The sequence below is a fragment of the Zalophus californianus genome, chromosome 11 (assembly GCF_009762305.2).
Source record: "Zalophus californianus isolate mZalCal1 chromosome 11, mZalCal1.pri.v2, whole genome shotgun sequence".
Taxonomy (NCBI): Eukaryota; Metazoa; Chordata; class Mammalia; order Carnivora; family Otariidae; genus Zalophus; species Zalophus californianus.
In genome coordinates this window covers 32,091,105-32,114,291 of record NC_045605.1, presented here as the reverse complement: position 1 = coordinate 32,114,291, position 23,187 = coordinate 32,091,105, and the positions used below count along the sequence as shown (strand labels likewise).

The following is a 23,187-nucleotide window of genomic DNA, read 5'->3' as shown; positions in this document are numbered from 1 at the left end:
TTTCAACTTAATGTGAATATACGTGAAGACATCCTTGCTTAACTTGTAGGTTAGGCAAATGGAAAAGATGTGGTACGGGTAGTACTTGTGGTGTCTTTACTGTGTACAACCTTGCTTGCTGGTAAATGTTATTCCTCTACCTTCACCTTAGAATGTGGCCAGGTGGCTCTGACTGGGATCTTTTTCTTGTTTGTTCTCAAGTTCTGATAGTTGGGTAGAAATAGGGAGAAAGAGACACCCTTGCCTAAACTAGAACTCTTTGCTTGTCATATTTTATATGCTTGATCTTTCTTTTTGTACTTAAGAGAAAATGTAGATTCTTATCATTACACATTTTGACACTTTAAAATTCAACAATAGAATTTTTAAAATCAGGTTTTATAGTCAGATGTGAATCAATTTTATTTAAAAGGTTTTAGAACCAGTACTTCTGTATCGTGCATCTGGCCATTATTCAGAAACTTTAGACAATTAGGGAATAGTGTTTTTCATGTGGTTTCAAGTCAGTTAAAGGTGTTGTGCGGGGCGCCTGGGTGGCTCAGTTGGTTAAGCGACTGCCTTCCGCTCAGGTCATGATCCTGGAGTCCCGGGATCGAGTCCCGCATCGGGCTTCCTGCTCAGCAGGGAGTCTGCTTCTCCCTCTGACCCAACCCCCTCTCATGCTCTCTCTCTCTCTCTCATTCTCTCTCTCAAATAAATAAATAAAATCTTTAAAAAAAAAGGTGTTGTGTGTTCTATTTCAGAGGAAGACGGAGCCAAGAGAGTGAGCTGGATTCCTCATTTTGAAGATTGATCAATATTCTTGGCAGAAAATATCATAAGTTCTTTACCTTGATAATATTTTTGACCTGATTATTACTTTGGTTTTTAGAAAATGAGAACAAATAAAAGGAAAGTCAAGAACCCAGACACTTGAAGTTGAAAATAAGTCATATTTCGAACTTCTCATTATTTTTGGAATTATCATCTGAATTACTTGAGAACCAAGTTTTTAAAATGTGGGATTCTGCCTTGTTATGCTTCCGAAAGGACTATGGAGAGAGCATGCATTCTTCATTCCAGGGTTGAAATAGACACCTATCTCTTACACAGAAATACTGAATAATCAGGTTGTCATTGTCATGGCCTGATTGCAGTGCACCAAGAGAGAATTTGAAACTACTGTCAACAGCAGATGGTTTTCTTTGGCTTTTCCAAAGTTATCTAAGGTCTAACAGCTGCCACCTTCGTTCCTGAATTATTTTTTTTCTTTTCTAAGATGTTTAACATGGAAATAGCCAATACCTTTTGAGTGCTTAATTGTGTTCCAGACACTGTTCTAAGTTCTTCATCTATATTTAACTCACTTTCTCTTCACAGTAACCCTGAGAGACAGGTTCTATTCCACTTAACAAATGAGGATACTGAGATACAGAGAAGTTAAGGAACTTGCCCACAGTTATGTCACTGATTGGTAGAGGCAGGAAGTTAGCCCTCCTACTCTGCCACTAGAACTCACATTCTCAATCACTGGCTATATTGATAAGAATAGCTTATAAAGTGGGCTTCTAGGTTCTTGTTTGGGAACAGGAATTCTTACAGTGCATCCACTGTGATGTCTGCATAAGGACAAAGCAGCTTACCTTTCTTAGTCAAGGAGCAAGGCCATGGGAAGCAAAGAGTATTTTAGGAAGAAATGGTCGATTAGGGGATATTGTGTTAGAGTTCCCTAGGACAAAGCTTCCAGATAGCTCATTGTGTTTGAGGGGAAACTCTGAGGAACTAGTGATGAGGAGGGGAGAGAAGGAAGAATATCTCATAAAATTCTTTAAGCATCCTGATTCATCCATATACACTATCCCCCATCTCAACTCTGCTGTAGGAATTGCATCTGTGATTTCAAATCCATTTTACCGTAAGCGTTTATATTGTACATAGAAAAATAAAGGGACGTTAAATGGAATGTGATTCCTGTCTCAGGGAGAGTACCCACATACAGCTTGACTTAAAATTATCCCAGGAGTCTACTTTCTTTCTTTGTCTTCTCATAACATTTGATGTAGGTGTTATGATTTCTCTAACCATAGCCAGATTTCTCTACCTGTGCACTGTGCACTGTGCACTGTCAGATAAATGCATACTTTTGCATAGTGTCCTTCTGTCTGGAAGGCCAGTCAACCTTCCCACCTTTATAAGTTGGACTTGAATGATAATAACTGATGCCATTTATTGAGTTGCCTAGTATGTACCAGGCACATATTTTGTTTAGTCTTTAGAACTACCCCTTGAGATCAGTATTAATTCTCTGTTGTATAGATAAGAAAAATAGTTTTTGGGGAGGATAAATGATTGTCCAAGGGCTCAAAGGTAATTGATGAAGTCTAGCTCTAATGAAGCCTTTGTTTTCTCATTGACTAATAATTCATTAAGAAGGCTCTCTTTATCTTTCTTTCTGGAAGCCCAATGGAGAGCCATTCTTAAGGTGATAGAACGTTCTAACACTCTTAAATTGAAAGTAATTCTCAAGAAGAATATGCAGCTGACCCAAAGTTTTAGCCCTTTTGTGGGAAGAGGTGTAATCTACGAGTAGCATCATCTTTCCAGAGAATAATTTTTTTGTTTTTTTTTTTTTAATTTCTCTTGTGTGTATATTTTGACTTTTTTTAAAAAAAGCCTCTCTGAAGCTTAAGGCCTGTCAGCTTCAGAATTGTCTTTGTTCAGGGTGTTGTTGAGTTCTTTGGATCACAATGGCACAAAAAAGTGTTTGAAGACCTATTCATTCATGAGTACTTAACTTTGATAGGTGCTTGGGGTTTCATGAATGGTGGGTTACCACAGTAAATCCTGGGGTCATGTCTAGGCATGGGGCCAAACTGTTCTCTTAAAGAAAAAACTATTCTGACGCCAGTTAAAATGTTAAGGAGGACTTTATTCAAAACTGCTAGAGGTGCCTTGGTGGCTCAGTTGGTTAAAAGCAACTGCCTTCAGCTCAGGGTCATGATCCCAGGGTACTGGGATTGAGCCCCACATCAGGCTCCTTGCTCAGCGGGGAGCCTGCTTCTCCCTCTCCTTCTACCTGCTACTCTGCCTTCTTGTGCTCTCTCTCTCTGTGTCAAATAAATTAAAAAAAAAAATCTAAAAAAAAAAAAGACTGCTAAAAGTGTCAAGATTATCTATCACAATAGGGGAGAAAGATCATACTCAACCCTGAATGCAACAAGAACAAGTGGGGATTTATAGCCAAGGAGCAGGCTTGGGGCTGGGTTAGGGGGATGTTTGATTGGAATGGAAAATTACTAGTAGGAGACATCAAAGGAAGGAGGATTCTTGGTGAAGGTAGGCCAAGGACAAAGGTAGGGGATGAAGATTTTGATCCTGTATCCAAAGTGGGGAATTCTCTATAAACTGACTTGGCAAGATTCTTGATAAAACCGGACTATGTAGGGCCAGTGAGGACTGGGAGCCGAGGTAGAAGCCTAGTCATGGTAAGGGCTCAGAGGAGTCTGGCTAAACATTGGTAAGGAGAGAGTCTTCTCTTGGCTTCTATTGCTTGAATTAAATGTAAGAGTTCAGGTATTGGACTTGAACTCATGGGAGATACCACTAAATGAAGTTATAGAGTGAATTCCAGAAAAATATGTTCTGCTGCTGGCACAGACTTATGTGGAAAGTTTGGTATGAATGATCAGAGTAGTTTCACGAGAGATGGGATCTTTAAAGCCTCTGATGCTGCACTATCAGATTGATTTATAATTTTACTTAAAAAACTTAAACAGTGTTTTTTTAAGTGCCAGGCTTTGTTCTAAACACTTTGCAAATGTTAATTTACTCAGTCCTTAAAACCACTGTGTGAGGTGGTTATGCAATTGTTATTCGCTCTTTACAGATGAGGAAACAAAGGCCCAGAGGAGTTAAATAATTTGCCCAAGGTCACATAGCAAGTACTTCGTGGGACTTGGATTTCCACCCAGGCAGCCTGGCTCCAGAGTGCATTCTTAATCACTCTGTTAGGCTGCATCCCAGGGATTTACTTCTCATTATTCTGGGCTTTTCTTTATTCTCTCCAGGAATAAAGAATTCTTCTGGATTTAGTCACATTCTGGACTTTGTTCAGACTGAAGCCAGGATTGAAGATTATATTTAGCTTGAGGTCCCCTATAAATCATGAGGTTATTCATAAACAGCCTTTTAGGTGGCCTTAGGAGATCAAAACACATTCCTTACCTGCTCTGTAGTCTGTACATTGGGGATCCTTTCTAATCAAAGATTGGCTGCTTTCCCCTCCCTTTCTCCCCACTCCATCAGCAACCTTAGTGACTGACTTTCTTTCTTTCTTTCTTTCTCTTTCTTTCTTTCTTTCTTTCTTTCTTTCTTTCTTTCTTTCTTTCTTTCTTTCTTTCTTTCTTTCTTTCTTTTTCTTTCTTTCTTTCTTCTTTCTAAATGCTCCATTTATGGGGAGTGAATGGTAGTTCTTTGATAAAGGCTTTGGGAATTGGTTTCCAGATAATACACAACTGGCACCAAAACTTTCTTAAAGGGGTAAATCCCCTGTGAGCAGAGCAGTTCCAGTTCCTAAAATATTTCTTTAGTAGTCTCTTTAAAATCTGCTTCAATTTGTCAAGCTGGTATTTTAAAAGCTTCTGGTAAATAAAGTGTTAAAATTGAAGTTCTAGAGTAATGCATGTGGAAAATCTCATATTCCATGGTACCTTCAACTTACGATTTTTTAACTTTTTAATTACAGATCTGTCTATGGCGGTACAGAAATTTTCCCAGTCACTGCAAGATTTCCAATTTGAATGTATTGGTGATGCTGAAACAGATGATGAAATTAGTATTGGTGAGTATTACTGTTCTTTAATATTCTACATAATCTTAAAAGTCCTACTTCAGATACTGATTTCACTGAAATCAAACAGATTCACATACCCAAATAATAAACATGTAAAATATTCTGATTTTGATAAAAGTATAAGGGCTATTTTTGGTTATTGTAGAGGAGCTATTATAAATTGTCTAAAAATTGAACTCTGTTTTTTTCCATAAGGAAATTACTTATTAATCATTTTATAATTTAGCTCATCCCTTTAAGAAGAGTTGGATAACAAAGTTTGTCTCTGCCTCAGAGTGAATCATTCATTCAAATATATATTGGGCATCTACTATTAAATATACAAGGTACTGGTTTTAAGAATTATTTTACTTTTTAAAAATTTAATACTGATTTCTCTTTTAACATGAGTATTTGTTCATAAAGGAAAAATTCAGTCATGATGTATTAAACCAGTGTTATTACAGGATATAAAATATTATTGAGGATCAGGAGACTTGAGCTCTGATCCAACTTTGCTGTAGTAATTCAGCAATCTGACCCTGGGGGGCATGCCCTTTCCTGATTCAGATGGTTTTATTTCCTGTAAAGCGAAGAGGTTGGGTTATGTGATCCCTGAAGTTTTATCGGTATCTGAATTTGTACTGTTTGAAGATCAGATTATGTAGCATTCCTTTCCCCCACATTTTAACAATTACTACTTAACAGTGTGTAGACAGTGGGTCCATTTGTAGGCTGAATTAGAGACATGTCACATCATCAGAAGACTGTATAGACTATGTACATTTTGGAGGATAATACTAAAGGTACCCATCTTCCAGGTATAAAAATAGCATATTACAACTGTTTAGAACAGTGACTGTCGAGGTTTAATGTGTAGACACACATTACATAAATGCAAATTCTGATACAGAAGGTCTCAGGTGGAGTGTGCGATTCTGCATTTCTAACAAACTTTTGAAAGTGGTGTTGACACTGCTGGTCCATGGACCACACCTGGAGTTTACTACTTATTTATACTACTTACTACTATTTATAATCCCTGACATGCCCCTCCACAATCACATTTCTCTTTTTCCTTTATCATTTCTTTTTCTTTTATAGTTTTGTCAGTTATATATGTATTCCTAAACAGTATATTTTTAATTTTGAAAACCTAAGTAGCCAGCCCAAACCTAGCTGTGAAAGGAAAGGGCGGTGTTATCCCCACCAAAGAAAGGCTCCAGGAGAAGATAAGCTGACTGAGTTTGATTCATTGTGTGGCTTTAGCTTGCTTACGTTTACAAAAGTTCCTTCTGGATAAATCGCTGTCAGAATTCAGAGTTCAAGGTGGCAGTCTTTCAGAGGTGCTGTGCCAGGTGGTCACTTTATTTGGTTGCTCCTTTAGGAGTGTTAATTACTCAGAGGAATGGAGGGTAGCTGGTCTCTTGAAGTCATAAATGACTCCTCCTCCCTCAGTGCTCTAATGAAAAGTACTAAGCCATGTAGAAAGAAGGATGAGGACTGCCTCATGGTCCTCCTCAGCATGACTTCTTTCTCTTTACAGGATGTATGAGAAAGGGCACCTTCAGTGATGGTGCACCACTGGTACTTGAGACTATAGTTGTCATTTTTGTGTGCTACTTCTTGACATTTGTGTCATAATGTCTAGCCCCCAACAAAGGCCTTGTAACACACACCTGGCCAAAAAGCCTAGATAATATTACTAAAATACTAACATATTAGCATTATTATTTAGAAAAAAATAAAACCCACATATTTACATAAGAGCATGTATTTTCACTTACTCACATAGTAATGTAATTGTAATTCCAAGAAGGCAGAGGCCAGAGCTGTCCTTTTTTTTTTTTTTTTTTTTTTACAGAGAGTGTGCAGGAGTTGGGGTTGGGGAGGGCAGAGGAACAAGAGAATCTTAAGCAGGTTCCACACCCCAGCATGGAGCCCAACTTGGGGCTCGATCTCATGACCCTGTGAACATGACTTGGGCCAAAATTAAGAGTCGATCACTTAACCAAGCTACCCAGGCACCCGTCTTTTCTTTTTCTTTCTTTTTTTTTTATTTTATTACGTTATGTTAGTCACCATACAATACATCATTAGTTTTTGATGTGGTGATCCACGATCCATTGTTTGCATATAACACCCAGTGCTCCATGCAGTACGTGCCCTCCTTAGTACCCATCACTAGGCTAACCCATCCCCCCACCCCCTCCCCTCTAGAACCCTCAGTTTGTGTCTCAGAGTCCATAGTCTCTCATGGTTCATCTCTCCCTCCGATTTCCGCCCCCCTTCATTTTTCCCTTCCTTCTCCTAATGGCCTCCATGCTATTTCTTATGTTCCATAAATAAGTGAAACCATATGATAATTGACTTTCTCTGCTTGACTTATTTCACTTAGCATCATCTCCTCCAGTCCCATCCATGTTGATGTAAAAGTTGGGTATTCATCCTTTCTGATGGCTGAGTAATATTCCATTGTATATATGGACCACATCTTCTTTATCCATTCATCTGTTGAAGGGCATCTCGGCTCTTTCCACAGTTTGGCTATTGTGGGCAACCCCTGTCTTTTCTTTTTTAAAACCACTTTAGCTTTAGCACCTGACCTAGGGCCTGATTCATGGTACACTCTCAGTTAAATTGTTTGAATAAATGATATAACTCTCCTTATAAGTTTTAATTTTTTCACTTATCTGTATATTTTTCTAATAGAATTATATATATATAATTTGTATATATATGTGTATGTATACTTAATAAAAATATATACATATAATTTGTTTTCTTTTAAGGATGATTATGGCAAATACTCTGGGTTTTCATAGATGTTATGATTTTTAATAATTTCATGACTTAAAATATTTCATCAGGTTCAGGTACATAAACTTAAGAAAATCTATAGAACATTCAGGTTGATTCTAGTTGATCTTGTTAAAAAGTACAATAAACATATTTCTACATATTTCTCTTAATTTCCTTTAAACTTCTTACTTAAAATACCTTCTTAAAGTCACATGTAGCTGCAGAGGTAGGGTTTTTAAATATATGCTCTGCAGCCCTTCAGGTGTATGTTAGGTGATTTCCCCAGGTTGTGGTGAATTTGATCTTCAACACTGGTGTGCTTGTCACTTTCCACTTTGGCTAAATGAATGTTGTGTCTCTTGCAGATTAGATTTGAAAGGTGTGAATTGATCAGTAGTGAAGGTTTATTGTAGGCAGTGAATACTGGATTAAATTCTAGTGTTTTGAGGGCTTCAAGGAGTTAGATCAAAGGTTGGGGAGCAGAAGATGAATGCTATGTAAGGATAGATATAAAGCTCCTTGATGCTTTTAGATCAGGAGACTTATGTAGCTCCTATTATGGGGAATCTGATTCAGACATTAGAACTTTATTGGGAAAACCTAACTTAGCGCAAAAAGTAGTGTACAAAATTATTTCTGAAAAAAAAGATGTAAAAATATAGGTATGTTCTATATCCTCACTGTCCAACACTTTTTATCCTTATACTGAGCCCTCAAATGCATTCTAAACATTTAAACATAACTATATAATAAAGAGGAGAAAGCTTAAATAACCATTTCTAACATGGGAAAATTACGAGGATATGGCAGGCTGTTGTTTCAAGGACAGTGACCTAGGAATGTGTCCCTGAGACTGCTGGGTACTCTGGAGTGGATGCCGTGTGAGGAACTTTCCTACCTCCATCAAGTTTTCTTGTTTATTTTTGTCATCAGTTTTAATTCTACGTGGGAAGGTACATAGTTTCAACTTTGTTTAAAATATCTTCTTGAAGCTCCAGTTTCAGCCTCTTTATTCCTCTGATTTAACCAAAGGGGAATGAAGTAGGGAAAGCTATGACTTTAGCTTTGAGTATTAGCCACAGCACTCTCAGCCAGAGTAGTTTTGTGACTTACCAATGATGGGACCATTAAAAATGATGACTTACAAAAACTCATCTTTTATAAGCAAGCAATGTCAATGAAAAATAACTTGTAAAATCAAGACGTTTGCAGTCTTTTTGAATGTGAGTTGTGGTGGGAATGGGTGGGAAGGTGGTAGGAAGATGAGTAAGATGTCTGCTTTCGATGTGTTTACAGTGGAATAGTGTGAAAAACAGATTGTGAGCAATGTAAGGAAAAGAAGCTTCTGTTTTTGTATCAGTATGATTACCTAATTTGTGGAAGCTGCTCCAGGAGTTTTATAGGTGGGTAGGCCTGTGTCTGGCCTATAAGCCAGTCCCACTCTTCATTTGTTCCCACCCTTTTGGTCTTGTGCACTGGTGGATGGGTGGGTGGAGGGGTTGTTTTTTAGTGCTAGTCAAACATTGCTGGCTTGGAAGGAAGCAAAATGTAGTTAGTTGTCTGCGACTCAGTGTGGAATTTCTCCGGCTTAGAGAACAGATCAGTTGTTTCCAGAATTGAAGTCCCGAGCAGGGATACGTGCTCTCCCTTTAGCATCCTCCTTTCCATTCAAAAGCAGCAAGAAGTCATTACTCCTCCCTTTTCCAGGGATAAATGAACTGCATGTGAGCGTTTGATAGCTCCCTTTTCTCTGCCTATTGCAGTGCTAGCCCAGTGGGAAGCAGCCTATTGAATGCATCCAACTTAACTTTTCACAGCTGCTCTAATTGCCCACTTTCTATACTTATTTAGTTTTTGAACTGAGTAAAGATTTTGAGTTAGGGATAAGTCAGGAGTTTAGTAGCTGGACACTAGGGGCTTAGAAATTGGTGAGGAAGGGTACAGAGTGATTACAAACTGGTATAAGATTCAATCCTCCTTAAATAATTATATGGGTAGACCAGATACAAAATGTACTGTCATTTAACTATATTTACACAGTAAGTAATATGTATGTAAATGCGAAAAAACAATGCCCACATGCATCAGTTCTGGTGCATGTACATGGGTGGGAATGATAACTTCCCAAGTCATGTGCCTAGCCTTAAAACCTTACTAGTAGGAAATAAAAGGCAATCTCTACAGAAAATAAATTAGTCTCCTTTTGAAAACACTGTTTACACTGGCTCATTCCAACAATAGAAGCTCACAGTTACTACTGTGAATCTACCTATGAGACAGGTTGTTTTGGTAGGTTAATTTAGCACATGAGTACAGGATAATGAAAGACTGTAAATCTTAGTGGATCACTTCAGAATTTATGTCCATTACCAAGGTTGGGGTGTGCAACTTTGTCTTGTTCCTGTATTTGGGGCCTATAATTTGAAATCACTTCTAACCAAAGTCTTAAAAGTCTAGATTAAACATCAGATATTATTAGGCTGAATTAGTGCCAATAAAAAATGTTAGTCACTAATATGAGGCAAATCTTGTTCATACTATGTACTCTTGGAAACCATTGGAAAGTCCAGTTGCAGTTGTGCATAAACAGCTTGGTTAGCAGTGTTACATGATGGCCTGTGGTAACTCTCAGGAAAGTTTTGGACAACATGAACCTTGCTCTCAAGAGATTAAACATTTACCAAAAAGGAGAGTCAGTTTGCTAGTAAATATTTTAGGTGGGGACTTCATTCCTTTAGACACACCTAAACAGAAAATTCCTGTGGTGGAGACAGACAACACACAACCACTTGTCAACTAAGGTTATGGCTCCTAGCTCTGAGTCCAGAAATGAGGTCATCCATTAGGTAATTCAGATCAAAATATATTCATAATAATTGCTCAGATATTTCTGACATAGCTCATGTATTTACTGTCTTGAATGCAGATATGCAGATACAGCAATAACAATGGTTACTGCTTAATAGTTCTTAGAATAAAGACATGTTACATCTTAAAAAAACTTTTGTATGGAAATCTACGTACAAATTATATGTGTACAGCTTGATGGATGGTAACTCACACTGAACCGAGTTTTGTGTACTGTCTTGCTGTAGTTTACTCTATGTTTTTGATTCTTTCCTGTACCTTCTTTAGGAGAACATGTCAAAAGGTGAGACTACAGGACACGAATTTAAAATAATGACTTTTCAAGTCACAGGGCCTTTATTGTGTCTTCCTGGCCAGCAGTGCTTTGCCCAGGTTGTTGTTTGATTACCTCTCAGAAGTCTGACATGGTGGTAAAGTGACTTAACTGTGAGCCTGAGTCACCTCCGTATATAGAGTGATCACTGATGCCTCTTCAGAGGGTGGGAAGTAGAAGAAATTTTTCAAAGGAGAGGTTGGAAAATGTCTTTCATTTTCCTTGTTAGAGAAAGTACTATGGGGAAAATGCATAAATCATTTTTTTTAAAGATTTATTTATTTATTTGAAAGAGAGAGAATGAGAGAGAGAGAGAGCGCACATGAGAGGGGGGAGGGTAAGAGGGAGAAGCAGACTCCCTGCTGAGCAGGGAGCCCAATGCGGAACTTGATCCCAGGACTCCAGGATCATGACCTGAGCCGAAGGCAGCTTAACCACCTGAGCCACCAGGCGCCCCTGCATAAATCATTTGCCAAATAAATCCATCCACTTTGAGAATGCATCTGTTAGGTCCAGTGGAAAGGTACTATGTGATCCAGTTTTGCAAGTGATAAATAAGAATGTAGTCTAGTGTGGAAGGCATGGCAAATGGTTTCCTTTGTGTGTTTTGAAGGGATTTCTGTGTAGTATAAAAACACTTTGAGGTAATAACCTGTGTTTCAGGTTAAAAATAATAACTGGTATGTTTATAAACCCAGGAAATGGATTTAAATGATCATAAATGATTTTAGCTAAAAAAAGAACCTGTTTTCTTCGACTTAAACTAATAAAATTCAACTTTAAAAGTATTAAATTATGAAATGCTTCTGGAAAGATTTTCTTCAGAATTTAGTGATGAACTTTAAATACTCATCCATACAGATTATTACTAATATGAAGGTGGGATGTGGCCATGAAACTCTTCTTGAGCATTGCTTAGGAAGAAAATTCCAAACCAGAGACAATATCATTACCAATCACAACTGAACTCTTCAAAAAGAGATCTGTGATTTTTACTAAATTCTAGGAAACAATTACCTTCTCATTTGCTGAATCAAAAGAGAACCTATCACTTATTATAAACCCTCATTATGACCCACTTAAATGTGGTTATATAAATCAGGAAGTCCTCTATTAAAGTGGAACATTTCCAAATGCCTAAATTGTTTATACAAATAACATTTTCTTTTGAACTCTGTAGAGGAAGCATATTTTACTTTTTAATGGCTCTCAGTTGGACAATTGAATTATTGTTTTCCATTTTTTTTAACCACCCTATTTTTGCACCCACACAGAAACCACCCACAATTAAGGATTGAAACAGCTGGGAAAGTTGCATATTTCAGGTGGAGTTCCTGTCTTTAAAAAAAAAAAAAAACAAAACATGCCACTTGAGAGAGAGATTTTTATCATATTAGCTCTGTGTTTTAAAGTATGTAATTTGATTTAATTTGAAATTGAAAGGCTTAGATTTTTATTTTTAAAAGATTTTATTTATTTATTTGTCAGAAAGAGAGAGACGAGAGAGAGAGAGAGAGAGCAAGCACGCACAAGCACGGGGGTGGGGGGTCAGCAGGCAGAGGAAGAAGCAGGCTCCCTGCTGAGCAAGGAGCCTGATGCGGGACTCTACCCCAGGACCCTGAGATCATGACCTGAGCTGAAGGCAGACTCTTAACCGACTGAGCTACCCAGGCATCCCAAAAGGCTTAGATTTTTAAGTTTCAGGCTCTGAAAAGCAACCTGAAGCTTATGTCACAAGTCACATGTCTCAAAGAAAAAAAAAAATTTGTCTTAAATTACTGATCTATATTAATCCCCTGAAACCCCTGTTCTTTCTTTAGTGATCTGCTTAATAAAAAGTAGTTTAGTATGTTACATAGAGAACTTTATTATCAACTCCAGCAAATTGTATGCTCTTGGAGGTTAGAAAGTTTTACTCATATTTCTATTCCTGTATAGTACTAGTAATTAAATACTTTATTTGTAGCAGAGGCTTAGTAAATATTTGTTACATGAATAGTCCCCCTGCAAGACCTAGTTATAGAAACGAATCATTGTAAGGTACATAAATAGAATTTTAGAGTTATAAATTAAGTAAAATATATATGTATTTGGATATGTCTAATATAATTCTTTTCAATATAGTAATAAACTAAATTTTATGCGAACACATACACACATCTAACTTTTGCATGTACTTGAGAATCATTTAGAAAAATTTTCTTAGTATTTCTAAATATTTCAAACCAGAGCTAAAGATTTTTGTATTCTTTAATTTCATTATTGTTTATTGACCGTTAAGTTACACTGTGCCAATCCCTGGGAACCTGGTAGTGAAGCTAGCTAATAGCTCTTGCCCTCTTGGAATGCACTGACTTAGAGGCTAAGATGGCAGCATTATACTCCTTTTAGGACAACATAAGTTAAAGAAGTCTGATTTCAAGGTGAGTGGATAGAGAGGGAAAAAACTTTTATCTATGGTTAGTGACTTAGGATAGCTTAAATTTCAACAAAATGACTAGACAGTGAAATAAATGCTGTAGCCCTATATAATTTGGGATGCAGGAATATGTAGTTTAACCTCATTATTCACAAATTCTGTATTTGTGAATAAGCCTACTCTACAGTATTTTGGTATCCCGGAAGTCAGTACTCCTGGTGCTTTTGTGTTTATGCATCGAGGTGGAAAAGTTAAGACACCTGACTCGAGCATCTCCTGTATAAAGTGAGGTGCAGTGAGGCGCCATGACTAGTTGACAACTAACAGGGTGTTTTTTGGTCACAATTTGGTCCAAATTGTGTTGAATAAAATTTACTATAAATAAAATTAGTAAATTTTAAAGATTTTATTGGCTTTATTAAGCAATCCATGAATCAGGCAGCACCCAATCTAGCAGTAGAAAGGAGCTCTGAAGAGCTATAGGAGACAAGAGATTTTTAGACCAAAGTGAACAAGAACAAGGAAATTATATTGGGAGTTTGCTGATTGGCTAAAGCAGGGTCACTTTCCTTATATGGAGCTAAGGGAAGTTTTGGAATTGGGTTAGGTAACTTGTGCTGAGCAAGCAAGCAGTGTTTGGTTGACTTAGGCCTTTTTCTGGGAAAGCAAGGATAGAAATTTAAGGTTTGGGGGGTTTAGCATGAGTCACTCCATTGGGCCTAACCTGGTTACTTCAACAAGTAAAAGGACCAGAGATTAGAGTCAGGAACTTGCTTTTGTACCTTTCTTCCACTCTTTAACCTGCCTATGCCTGTGTTTCCTACCAGTAAAACTCATTTATTATCTAAGTACCCAAGTGCCAACTAGGGCTAAGGCACTTTCAGTGGCTTAAATAATTTATATTTTCACTGGGTGACCAAAATTAAATAACCAACCACAGTTAAGCTATAATTGTGTTGAATGCTATAAAAGTCAAGTATATTATGCTAAGAGATCATACATATTGGAGATAGACCAGGTCCAATTGGGTGGGTGGGAAGATGGGGGAAGGCCACTCTCAGGAAGTGATGTTTAAATTAGTCACAGAGAAATGGTAGGTCTATCATTTTGCTTTAGACACAGGGAAATGATTTGCTAAAGTCACATCAGTATTAGAACCTTGATTGCCTGTCTCCTAGGTCAGGAAGTTTTACTCTTGAGTTTACTTGTTCGTTTGTTCATTCATTCATTCATTGATTCATTCATTGATTGATTCATTCAGCAAAGCCTTATCAAGCACATGTGATTTGTCAGACACTGAGTGCTAAAGACACATCATTGTGCAAAACAGAAAAATAATCCCCACCCTCATGAGGATTTGTCAGAGCAGTTAGGTGATAAGATGTATAAGTTCATTGTATGTGAAGTTAGACTGATTAAGTGCTATAGAGATAAAAAAAAGGATATTATCTAAACATTTTCTTAAGTAATTTTAATGCAGAGAGAGCTAATTTTAAGATACTGGTATCACTGCACACTGCTTATAAAATGAATCTGTTTTATCATCCTTTCCCTGTGTAATCAGTCAAATTTACATGACCATGAAAACACTGACCCATTTCTAGATTTGAAATGTTGGTGCAAAAGTGGTAATGTAAATACTTCTGAGCCATGCCCTAGCTGTAAGCACTTGATTTTTTTCTGAAGCATTTAGAATGTAAAAGCATTTCTCCAGTACCTCCTTTTGTGCTAGACCATTGGACTTCTTCCCTTGCTTGGGCATATTTAGTTTGTGTACTTAAATGTTCATTGTCTTGATATATTCAGTCTTGAAGAAAATGAAGGTGTAACGTCCTTTTAACTGTAGTACAAGGATTGAAAGCCAGAGAATATCTTAGAGGGCTTTGCCGTATAGTCTAAAGTTTCATTTGCATGTTCTCAAGAGACACATAAGGCTTTTGATTGAAGTTGCCCTTTAGGAGGTTTATTCTGGCATCTGTATATGTGATGAATTATAGCATGGAAGTATTTGCCAGAGTGAGTCAAAGATTGCCTTCCTCAGCAAATCTTTTATGGACCAAGAGAGAACATTTCTAAATGTGATTTAAAAAATAAAAGTACAGTTTCAGTTTTGATGTAAAATGTTTGGACCAGAAAGGCAATAGTTCTAAAAACTGTGTTTGAAATAAGTGAGTTAGGAGGCAGGACATGGACACCCAGAGATTATTGGAAAGCTCATTGGCAAATGGCAAGGACAAACATGTGAACACTAAAGAGAAGTTTGGTGGTTGAGGGGAAGAAACAGTATAGAGGGAGAAGTTAGAAAGCAAGAAAAGAGTTGGATAATAGGCCTAAAAAAAAGGTTTGCCTTATATACGAGTCTAGGAATATGTGGCTGGACAAGTAGGCTAATTCTGAGTGATTTCTTTGACATAGATAGAATTCAGAATAGTTGCTGAGTCATGATTCAAAGTGCTATGGAGAGAAGAGCTTTCAGGTCATGCTTTATTCTTGGGACTCAAAGATAATGTCGTATTTCCTCCATAACCACTGCTGCCATCAAAAGTACCGATAAGCTTCAAGGAGGAAATAGAGATAATTCTTACAAATCTTATTAAAATGTATACTGTTTTCTATTTAAATACAGTTTTAACTCTTAATTCCTCATGCAAAGCATGCATTCTTTCCCTGCCCGCCTTCTGCTAAAGCCAGTAGTTGCCAGACTGCCTGTTATCAGCATCAGCTATGGGAAGCCTTAAAAATATGGTTCCTGGGCTCTACCCCAGGCCTGAATGAATGTGGAATCTCCTGGGATGAAACCTTAGGTGCCTTTAATTTTATGGAGGTTCTTGGTGTCTGATACTAACCTGTGGAAAACCACTGCTCTCAACAATAGACTCGTGTTTATACTGAGGGGGGCTCAACTGGAGAAGGTACTGAAACGGAAAAAGTCTGTTTCAGAGTTTGTGCTTTATGGATCACCAGATCTCTGATGCCCAGCATTTTTCCAGTGGAACCCAAGCAGCAGAGATGAAGTGGTATCTTTCTATGGGAATGGAATAAGAAGGGTTAGAGGAGAGAGATCAGCAGTATTTGGTGACTGGATGTATGGAAGGGAGGACTGAAGTTAATCTATCACTTGAGTTACTAGCAGAGTGGTGTTATGAGCCCATTTGTGTGTTTATATGTGGCAGTACCTGAGTGTAGAGCGAAATTATGAGTCAACTTTTGACACATAAGTTTTGAGATGCAGACAAGACTATCTAGTAGAAATTCTTGGGAGGTAACTGGATTTGCTGTTTCATGAGCTTGGGGGTGTAGGACCACGCCTAAAGTAATGGGAAAGTAGATACATTTCATGTGATTCATGGAGGTTCAAAGTTTCACTCTGCAAGTCCTTAGCTCTATGATCTTGGTTATTATTTAACCTCTGTATTTCAGTTTCATTATTTGAAGAACAGAGTAGTGAGAGAAGATTTGGGTGTTTTACCTGTGACCACCTTGTGGGGTATTGAGGATTAAAGGGTGTGTGCAGTGCTGGTGCAAGTGTCAAATAAATCTCCTCCCCCAACCCCTCATATCTTCCTGCTGTTCCTCCTTCACAAGGATAGGAGTACATGGGAGTAACTTCTTAGACTTGGGAGGAGGAGAAGTAGCTGTGTGGAGAGAAGAGTGATGATGGAAAGGACAGAAATGTAGCTAGAGATGGGGAAGGGGAAGGTTAGAAGCTTCATGGGGAGTTATTAGCTTTTGGGAAAAAGAGGGCCCCTTTTCTGAGACAGGCAAGGTGAAGAGAATGAATAAAAACAGTGTTAATCAGAGGGTTTTGAACTTCTCTGAGAAGCAGGAGGCTACGCCATCTGGTACCAGTGAGTGAGGGGAAGTTGGGGCTGGGTTCTTGAGAGAGAAAATCCTTTTTAGATAGCCGCTGTGGGAAATAGGATTAGGAGTAAACTAGAGTTGAACAAAGGGATTGCCAGAAAGCAAAAGCAAAGGGGTTAGATAGCTTGAACTCTAAGTGTCCTTGTGGGTGTGTGAATTACTGCAGAGAGAAGGTCCCTGGAGGTTAAGAGGTTGTGGAAGAGAGAAGCTGGATGTTGGACAAGGAAGCGGATGTTGAAGCTCCAGTAGGGTGGTGGCAGGAGGATTGGGTGCAGAGGAGGCGTATGAATGGGGTGCCTTTGGAATGTGAAGGAGTGCTGGGAGGTGGTAAGGATTGGCGGGTTTGGTGTAAGCGGCTGTCAGCAACACATTACTGATTGTTTCCTTTAAGGCAGGATATTTGGGGCCTGATTACCCCTTCAGCACAAACAGCTCTAGGACTGTTTGCTTTTAAAGATGATAAGCCTGTTCTTTGCTATAATGTAGCAGGGTAGTAAGCTGGCATTACCTTCCCTGTCTCCCTCTTTCCTGCTCCCTCCCCTCCTTTGGCAATAGTGGTTTGCTGGAATAGAAGAGACTTTGGAATGAAACAATCAAAATTAAATACCTGCTTCTCCACTTAACTAGCTTTGAGATCATGGGGCAAGTTACTCCAGGTGATTGATACTCTTTTTCTCATCTGGAAAATGAAGATAAAACCTATTCAGTACCTCATACATTATGTGAATTAAATGAGATACTGTGTGTGACATCTCTGCCTCTTGGTAGAAGTGCTCCAAAGTATGAGTGATCTACATACTGGGGGTCTACATTTCTGGATTGGAGGTTGTTTTGGCTTTGGGAAACAGGTCAAATGACACTAAAATAAAACTAAAATAAAACAAGGCAACATTAGATCTTTAAGAAAAGGGTGGGGGGCGCCTGGGTGGTTGTCAGTTAAGTGTCCAATTCTTGATTTCAGCTCAGGTCACAATCAGGATCATGAGATCAAGCCCCTCGTCCAGCTCCACACTTAGCAGGGTGTCTGGCTGGAGACTCTCTACCTCTCCCTCTCCCCTCCCCTAGCTCACGCAGGCTCTCTCAAATAAATGAAAACCAACAAAACAAGACAACATCAGAATAGCACAGGTTTTCTAAAATGTATGCTTCAAAAGAAAACAAAAATATGTGACTTGGAGACTGTGTTATGCACAATAATACTTCTTATATTAACATACATTCCCAAGAGAAAGATTTTTGATTCAGAAGAAATTCATTTGAAGTAACGAGATGGTGTGAATCTTCAAAGAAACCAGCTAGAATGAAGTTTTGAAATTGTGTGAAATTGAAAGGCTGTCTTTCTATATTTGTATGTATTCATTTGCCAAAATTTGACCTTAATATTATATAACATATATGCCCTGCATGTATGCATATGAGTATACTAGAACTCTCAAACTATAGTTCAGCAGTTTCAAAGCAGTTATTACTACAAGGCCCTATCTCCATTCAGAAACAATCTGGGGAGGAAAAACCATTAGATAGTGTAGAATTACTTCTGTGCCTCCATTGTGACTTTTCTACTTGGAATCCTAATTCTCCTCAGTTGCAGTAGGTAATCCTAACAATCTGCAGTGGTTGTGGTAGCTCGCTTTTACAGGTGAAGCCCCTGAAAGGAAGGTGTACACTCTTCTTTGAGTCCCATTATGCCAGTGAGGATAAGAGAAACCAGAGTGAAAATCACCTTAGACCAGAAAAGAGTGAAAGATTGACAGTCTTGCCACAAGTTCTGAATCTCAGCCCGGATGTGCAGCGGCAGGCAATGTTGGAAGCCATGTTCATAGAGTCAGTGCCTGAAGACGTATGGAATGTCGGAACCCAGTGAGGGAGGGAGGCGTGAAGAACAGGAGTTGGGAATTTAAAAGGAGACTAGATTACTGGCCATAACTCTAACAGAGAGTCTGGGTAGTATAGTTAGTGGATAAATAGGAGCAAGTGAACGTAGAAAGAAATGGCTGGATATTGTGAATTCCGAAGTGAGGATTCTGTCCCTTTGTCTTGTGTAGTCAGGATTGGCATCTGTGTACTGGGTGGAACAAACATGACACAGTTGATAGTAATGGACAAGTGATGAAGCAGAGATGTGGCAGTTTTTAACTCTATGCAGAATACATGGGCAACTTAACAAAAGTTTAATTTTACAACTTTTCATTTGTAGGCTATGCATTTCTTATTGTTCTTTAATGCTTAATTAGCAAACTATGCTATAACATCAAATACATTTTTATTACTAAAATAATATCTAATATGTTCTAACCTGGTACATCTCATATTTGCTGAAACCTAATACACCTGCATGCAATACTATACAGGGATGCACTGGTAGGATATGAAAGAATAATTTTTTTTCTTTTTCTTTCCTTTTCTTTAAATTCAATTAACTAACATATAGTGTATTATTAGTTTCAGAGGTAGAATTCAGTGATTCATCGGTCTTTTATAATACCCAATTCTCATTATATCACATACCCTTTTTAATGTCCATCACCCAGTTACCCCATCCGCCCCCCAGCAACCCTCAGTTTGTTTCCTATGATTAAGAGTCTCTTATGGTTTGTCTCCCTCTCTGATTTCGTCATTTTATTTTCCCTCCCTTCCACTATGCTCCTCTGTTATGTTTCTTAAATTCCATGTATGAATGAAATCATTATGATAATTGTCTTTCTCTGATGGACTTATTTTGCTTAGCATAATACCCTCTAGTTCCATCCACGTGTCATTGCAAATGGCAAGAATTCATTTTTTTGGAATGGCTGAAATGAACAAGTCAGGAAAGAAGAATTTAAATACAAGTTTATAGGGATTTGTTTTCAATATTAATCTCTTTGATTTATGTTTGGAAATTAAAAAAAAAACAACAACAGAATTAACCACCAGGAGGATGTTGTGGAGAACTTGGTTTAGTTCCCTTAAAGATAACTAGAATTTCTATGTTTTCACGAGACCTTGGATTCTAAGGGGCCGTGAAGTGTTAGAAGAAAGATTGAGTGCCTCTGAGTACTTGGGTACAGTGACCTATCAGCATTCAGCAGTAGGCCTGTGATTTTTTTTTTTTTCCCTGTTGGTTTAGGAAGCAATTTATTGGCTTTGCAACTAAGCATCCATGGAGCCTGAAGCCACAAATAGAGTGGAACAATCTTATTTGATGTTGTGGCTCCCCAAAAATAACAAGAGTTTGTGGTTGCAAATAATGTTCAGTATTACAGTAGACAGCCCATCAAGTGGGGGTGTTAATTGTTAAAAAGATGCACAATATCTAGTTGATATTGTGTGGAGAATTGGTTTCACTTTTTATATTTTGCTGTCTGTTTTGTGGACATAGTATTTCTTTTTCAGGCATACCACAATGATCCTGCTTCTTGCTTTGTTTATGAGTTAAATTGTTCCTGAACCAAAGCTTGCTGTTCAGTTACTGTGCTATCTTTAATCTTCTAAATGTTCAAATAATTAAAACTTCCTCAGTGGGAGTTCCGGGCATGAACTGTTGATGTGATGCCCTGTTAGATCGTTGCATGCTTCATAATGTACTGCTGAGTATCACTTGGCTGTGTATACTGATTCCATTTTTATTTTTTTCAATGTGGCCAGATCTAGAAGCATATGATGAATTCACTTGCTCTGGCTCATATCCTCATATCCTTAGTATTATACTGCTTTTCTCCTATCCCTGTGGAAAAAATGTCATTGCCAGAAGGATACTAAGAAAGACCTTGATAGCCTATGTCGTCCACCCAGATAGAATAGTAGAGTGACTGTTGGAACATTATCTGGACTTCTAAAATGATCACATGGGTTCAATCTGGCTTCTATAGACTTCTATAGGTTTTTATGTTTTCCTCGAGATTTAACCAAGTCTAAATTCTACTGCTAACTCAGTTCTCCCCTATTCATCAGCAAATCTGAATGTCATAGTTGATTTGCTCACTTAATAAGTAAAAAATGTGTTGCTGACATAATTGTATATGTGACTGAATTTGTGATCTCTAGTTCTGTTTGCGTATGTATTTATGCTACTTAGGTTTGAGAAAAAAGACTCCTGGGAGAAATATTTAACGTATCATTATCTGATTATGATATAAATATTGGTTGGATATGAGAGAGACATGCTTTCTCAATTCTCTGAGTTGTGAAATCTTTAAAGCTCAAGCAGATCAATTGTTGAAACTTTTAATAGTATAATGCTTAGGACTTACAGTAATGGAGTCATGTCAACAATGAACAGGGAGTAATTTTCTTTATTCTTTCTCATTTTTACTTCTAAGCACTAACCAGGTTTTCCATAGTCAAAAATAGTCTGGTGAAGTTAAACCTGCTGAAAAGATTGAGTTAGGAAGTAGATATTTTAGACAGTTCAGGAATGTTTTAGAATTTATGATATTAATAAATATAGAAGCCATTATCCGACTTCCTCACTGTGTAGATATATTTCAGCCTTTGTCTTTTTGAATGTTTTTACTCTTGGGACCTGTCATAAATACACCTGAATAATAAATTTCTATTGTTCCAAAAGTGTTTTCCCAACATCACATTGGACAGATGAAAAGGGAAGCTTTAACAATATTCTTAACCTCAATAATTTGTTGGAAAGTTAACATCTATATATGAAACTGATTTTGATTGCTCTCCAGTAATCTCATGGTCCAGATGGTCAGGAAGGGGAAAGATTATTACTGGTGAATACAGCCAGGAAAGTTTCATGCAGGTGGCAAGAATGGGGATAGCTAACATAATTTTCCAAAGAAAATTTCCTTATTTTTCCTTTTCAAAATAATTTTATGAAGCCTAGAATATGAGTTGGTATGTTTCTCTGTATATAGCAAATAGATTGTGGAAATGTATTATTAAACTCATTAATTCATTTAATGAACATCTATTGAAAGCTCATTGTGTATTAAATATTGTTTTTGGGATATTGCTGTCGCTTAATCAAGCTCCTGTCACACCAACTATGTATGGGGAGAATCTAAAATTGCAAGACCAGTTGTTAAATTTGATGTTTGTCTGGATCCCCAAAATCAGATAATGAAATGGTTATTTATGTAAATATTAACATTGATAAACAAGATATGGAACATCACATATAATTGCTTATAAAAGAAAGTATTGGGGTTTTAGAATTTGCATGTAATAAAAATATTTTTAGATTTTACTTAAGTAAAGTCATAGAAGAAATTGCTCAAGGAGTCAACATCATTGTGATGGAGGCTGGAGGAGTCATTTTGTATGTTTTGTGCCCAAGGTCTGGTGGAGACTAGACTCTCTACAAGTTTTCATGGTGTCTTAAGGCATTTGTTGGTCCTGGGCACCAGAAATTCTACTACTGGCTTCTCATCTCAGAGGAGTTGCTGGGATACACTATGCAGCTTGGATCTATCTGACTTGTGTCAGAGGCTCCTTTAGATTTTAAGCATAGGCCAGGCTAGGAAGTCACTGGCTATCAGTCCTTTGCCCTAAAACCCAGTTTATACAATACTTTGAATTATTTTATACCTGCTTTATAGGATTGTTAATTCCTGTTTTCTTTCTGTGTTATCCTGTGCTTTGTAAACTATTAATGCAAAACTTAGAGGAACTATTAATAAAAAGCCTTAGGGGAAAGCTTTAGATATGGGTTGAAAAAGTAGGTTGCTGGGCGCCTGGGTGGCTCAGATGGTTAAGCGTCTGCCTTCGGCTCAGGTCGTGATCCGAGAGTCCTGGGATCGAGTCCCGCATCGGGCTCCTTGCTCCTTGGGAGCCTGCTTCTCCCTCTGCTTCTCTCTCCACCCCCCCGTCTCTCATGAATAAATAAATAAAATCTTAAAAAAAAATGAAAAAGTAGGTTGCTGTTACTATTTGATGAAATGATGTTCCTGGCTGTTCATTTCCATGTAGGACAAGTGACAAACATGAGTATCTTCATTTGGACTAAGAAACATACTGCTGTGGAACTGAGACTATACTATATAAAGAACAAATTTTGTTTTTTGAAGTAATTTCCCTGAAAAATCAACAAAAGAAAAAGAAGAAACAAAACTTACTGTCAAATTGGGGCAGACCCAGAAAACTGCTGGAGGGAGAGTAGTTTTTGTTGTGAGG

General features: G+C 37.7%; 1 protein-coding gene across 2 annotated transcripts in view; it reads left to right on the top strand.

Annotated features, from left to right (window-relative positions):
• Positions 1–23,187, top strand: part of ARHGAP42 (Rho GTPase activating protein 42) — a 307,182-nt gene that overhangs the window by 70,132 nt on the left and 213,863 nt on the right. For both annotated transcript variants that reach the window (XM_035723017.1, XM_027580564.2), the window contains exon 2: positions 4,724–4,819. In XM_035723017.1, coding sequence (XP_035578910.1) covers positions 4,724–4,819 — 96 coding nt within the window. The remainder of the gene's footprint in view (positions 1–4,723; positions 4,820–23,187) is intronic.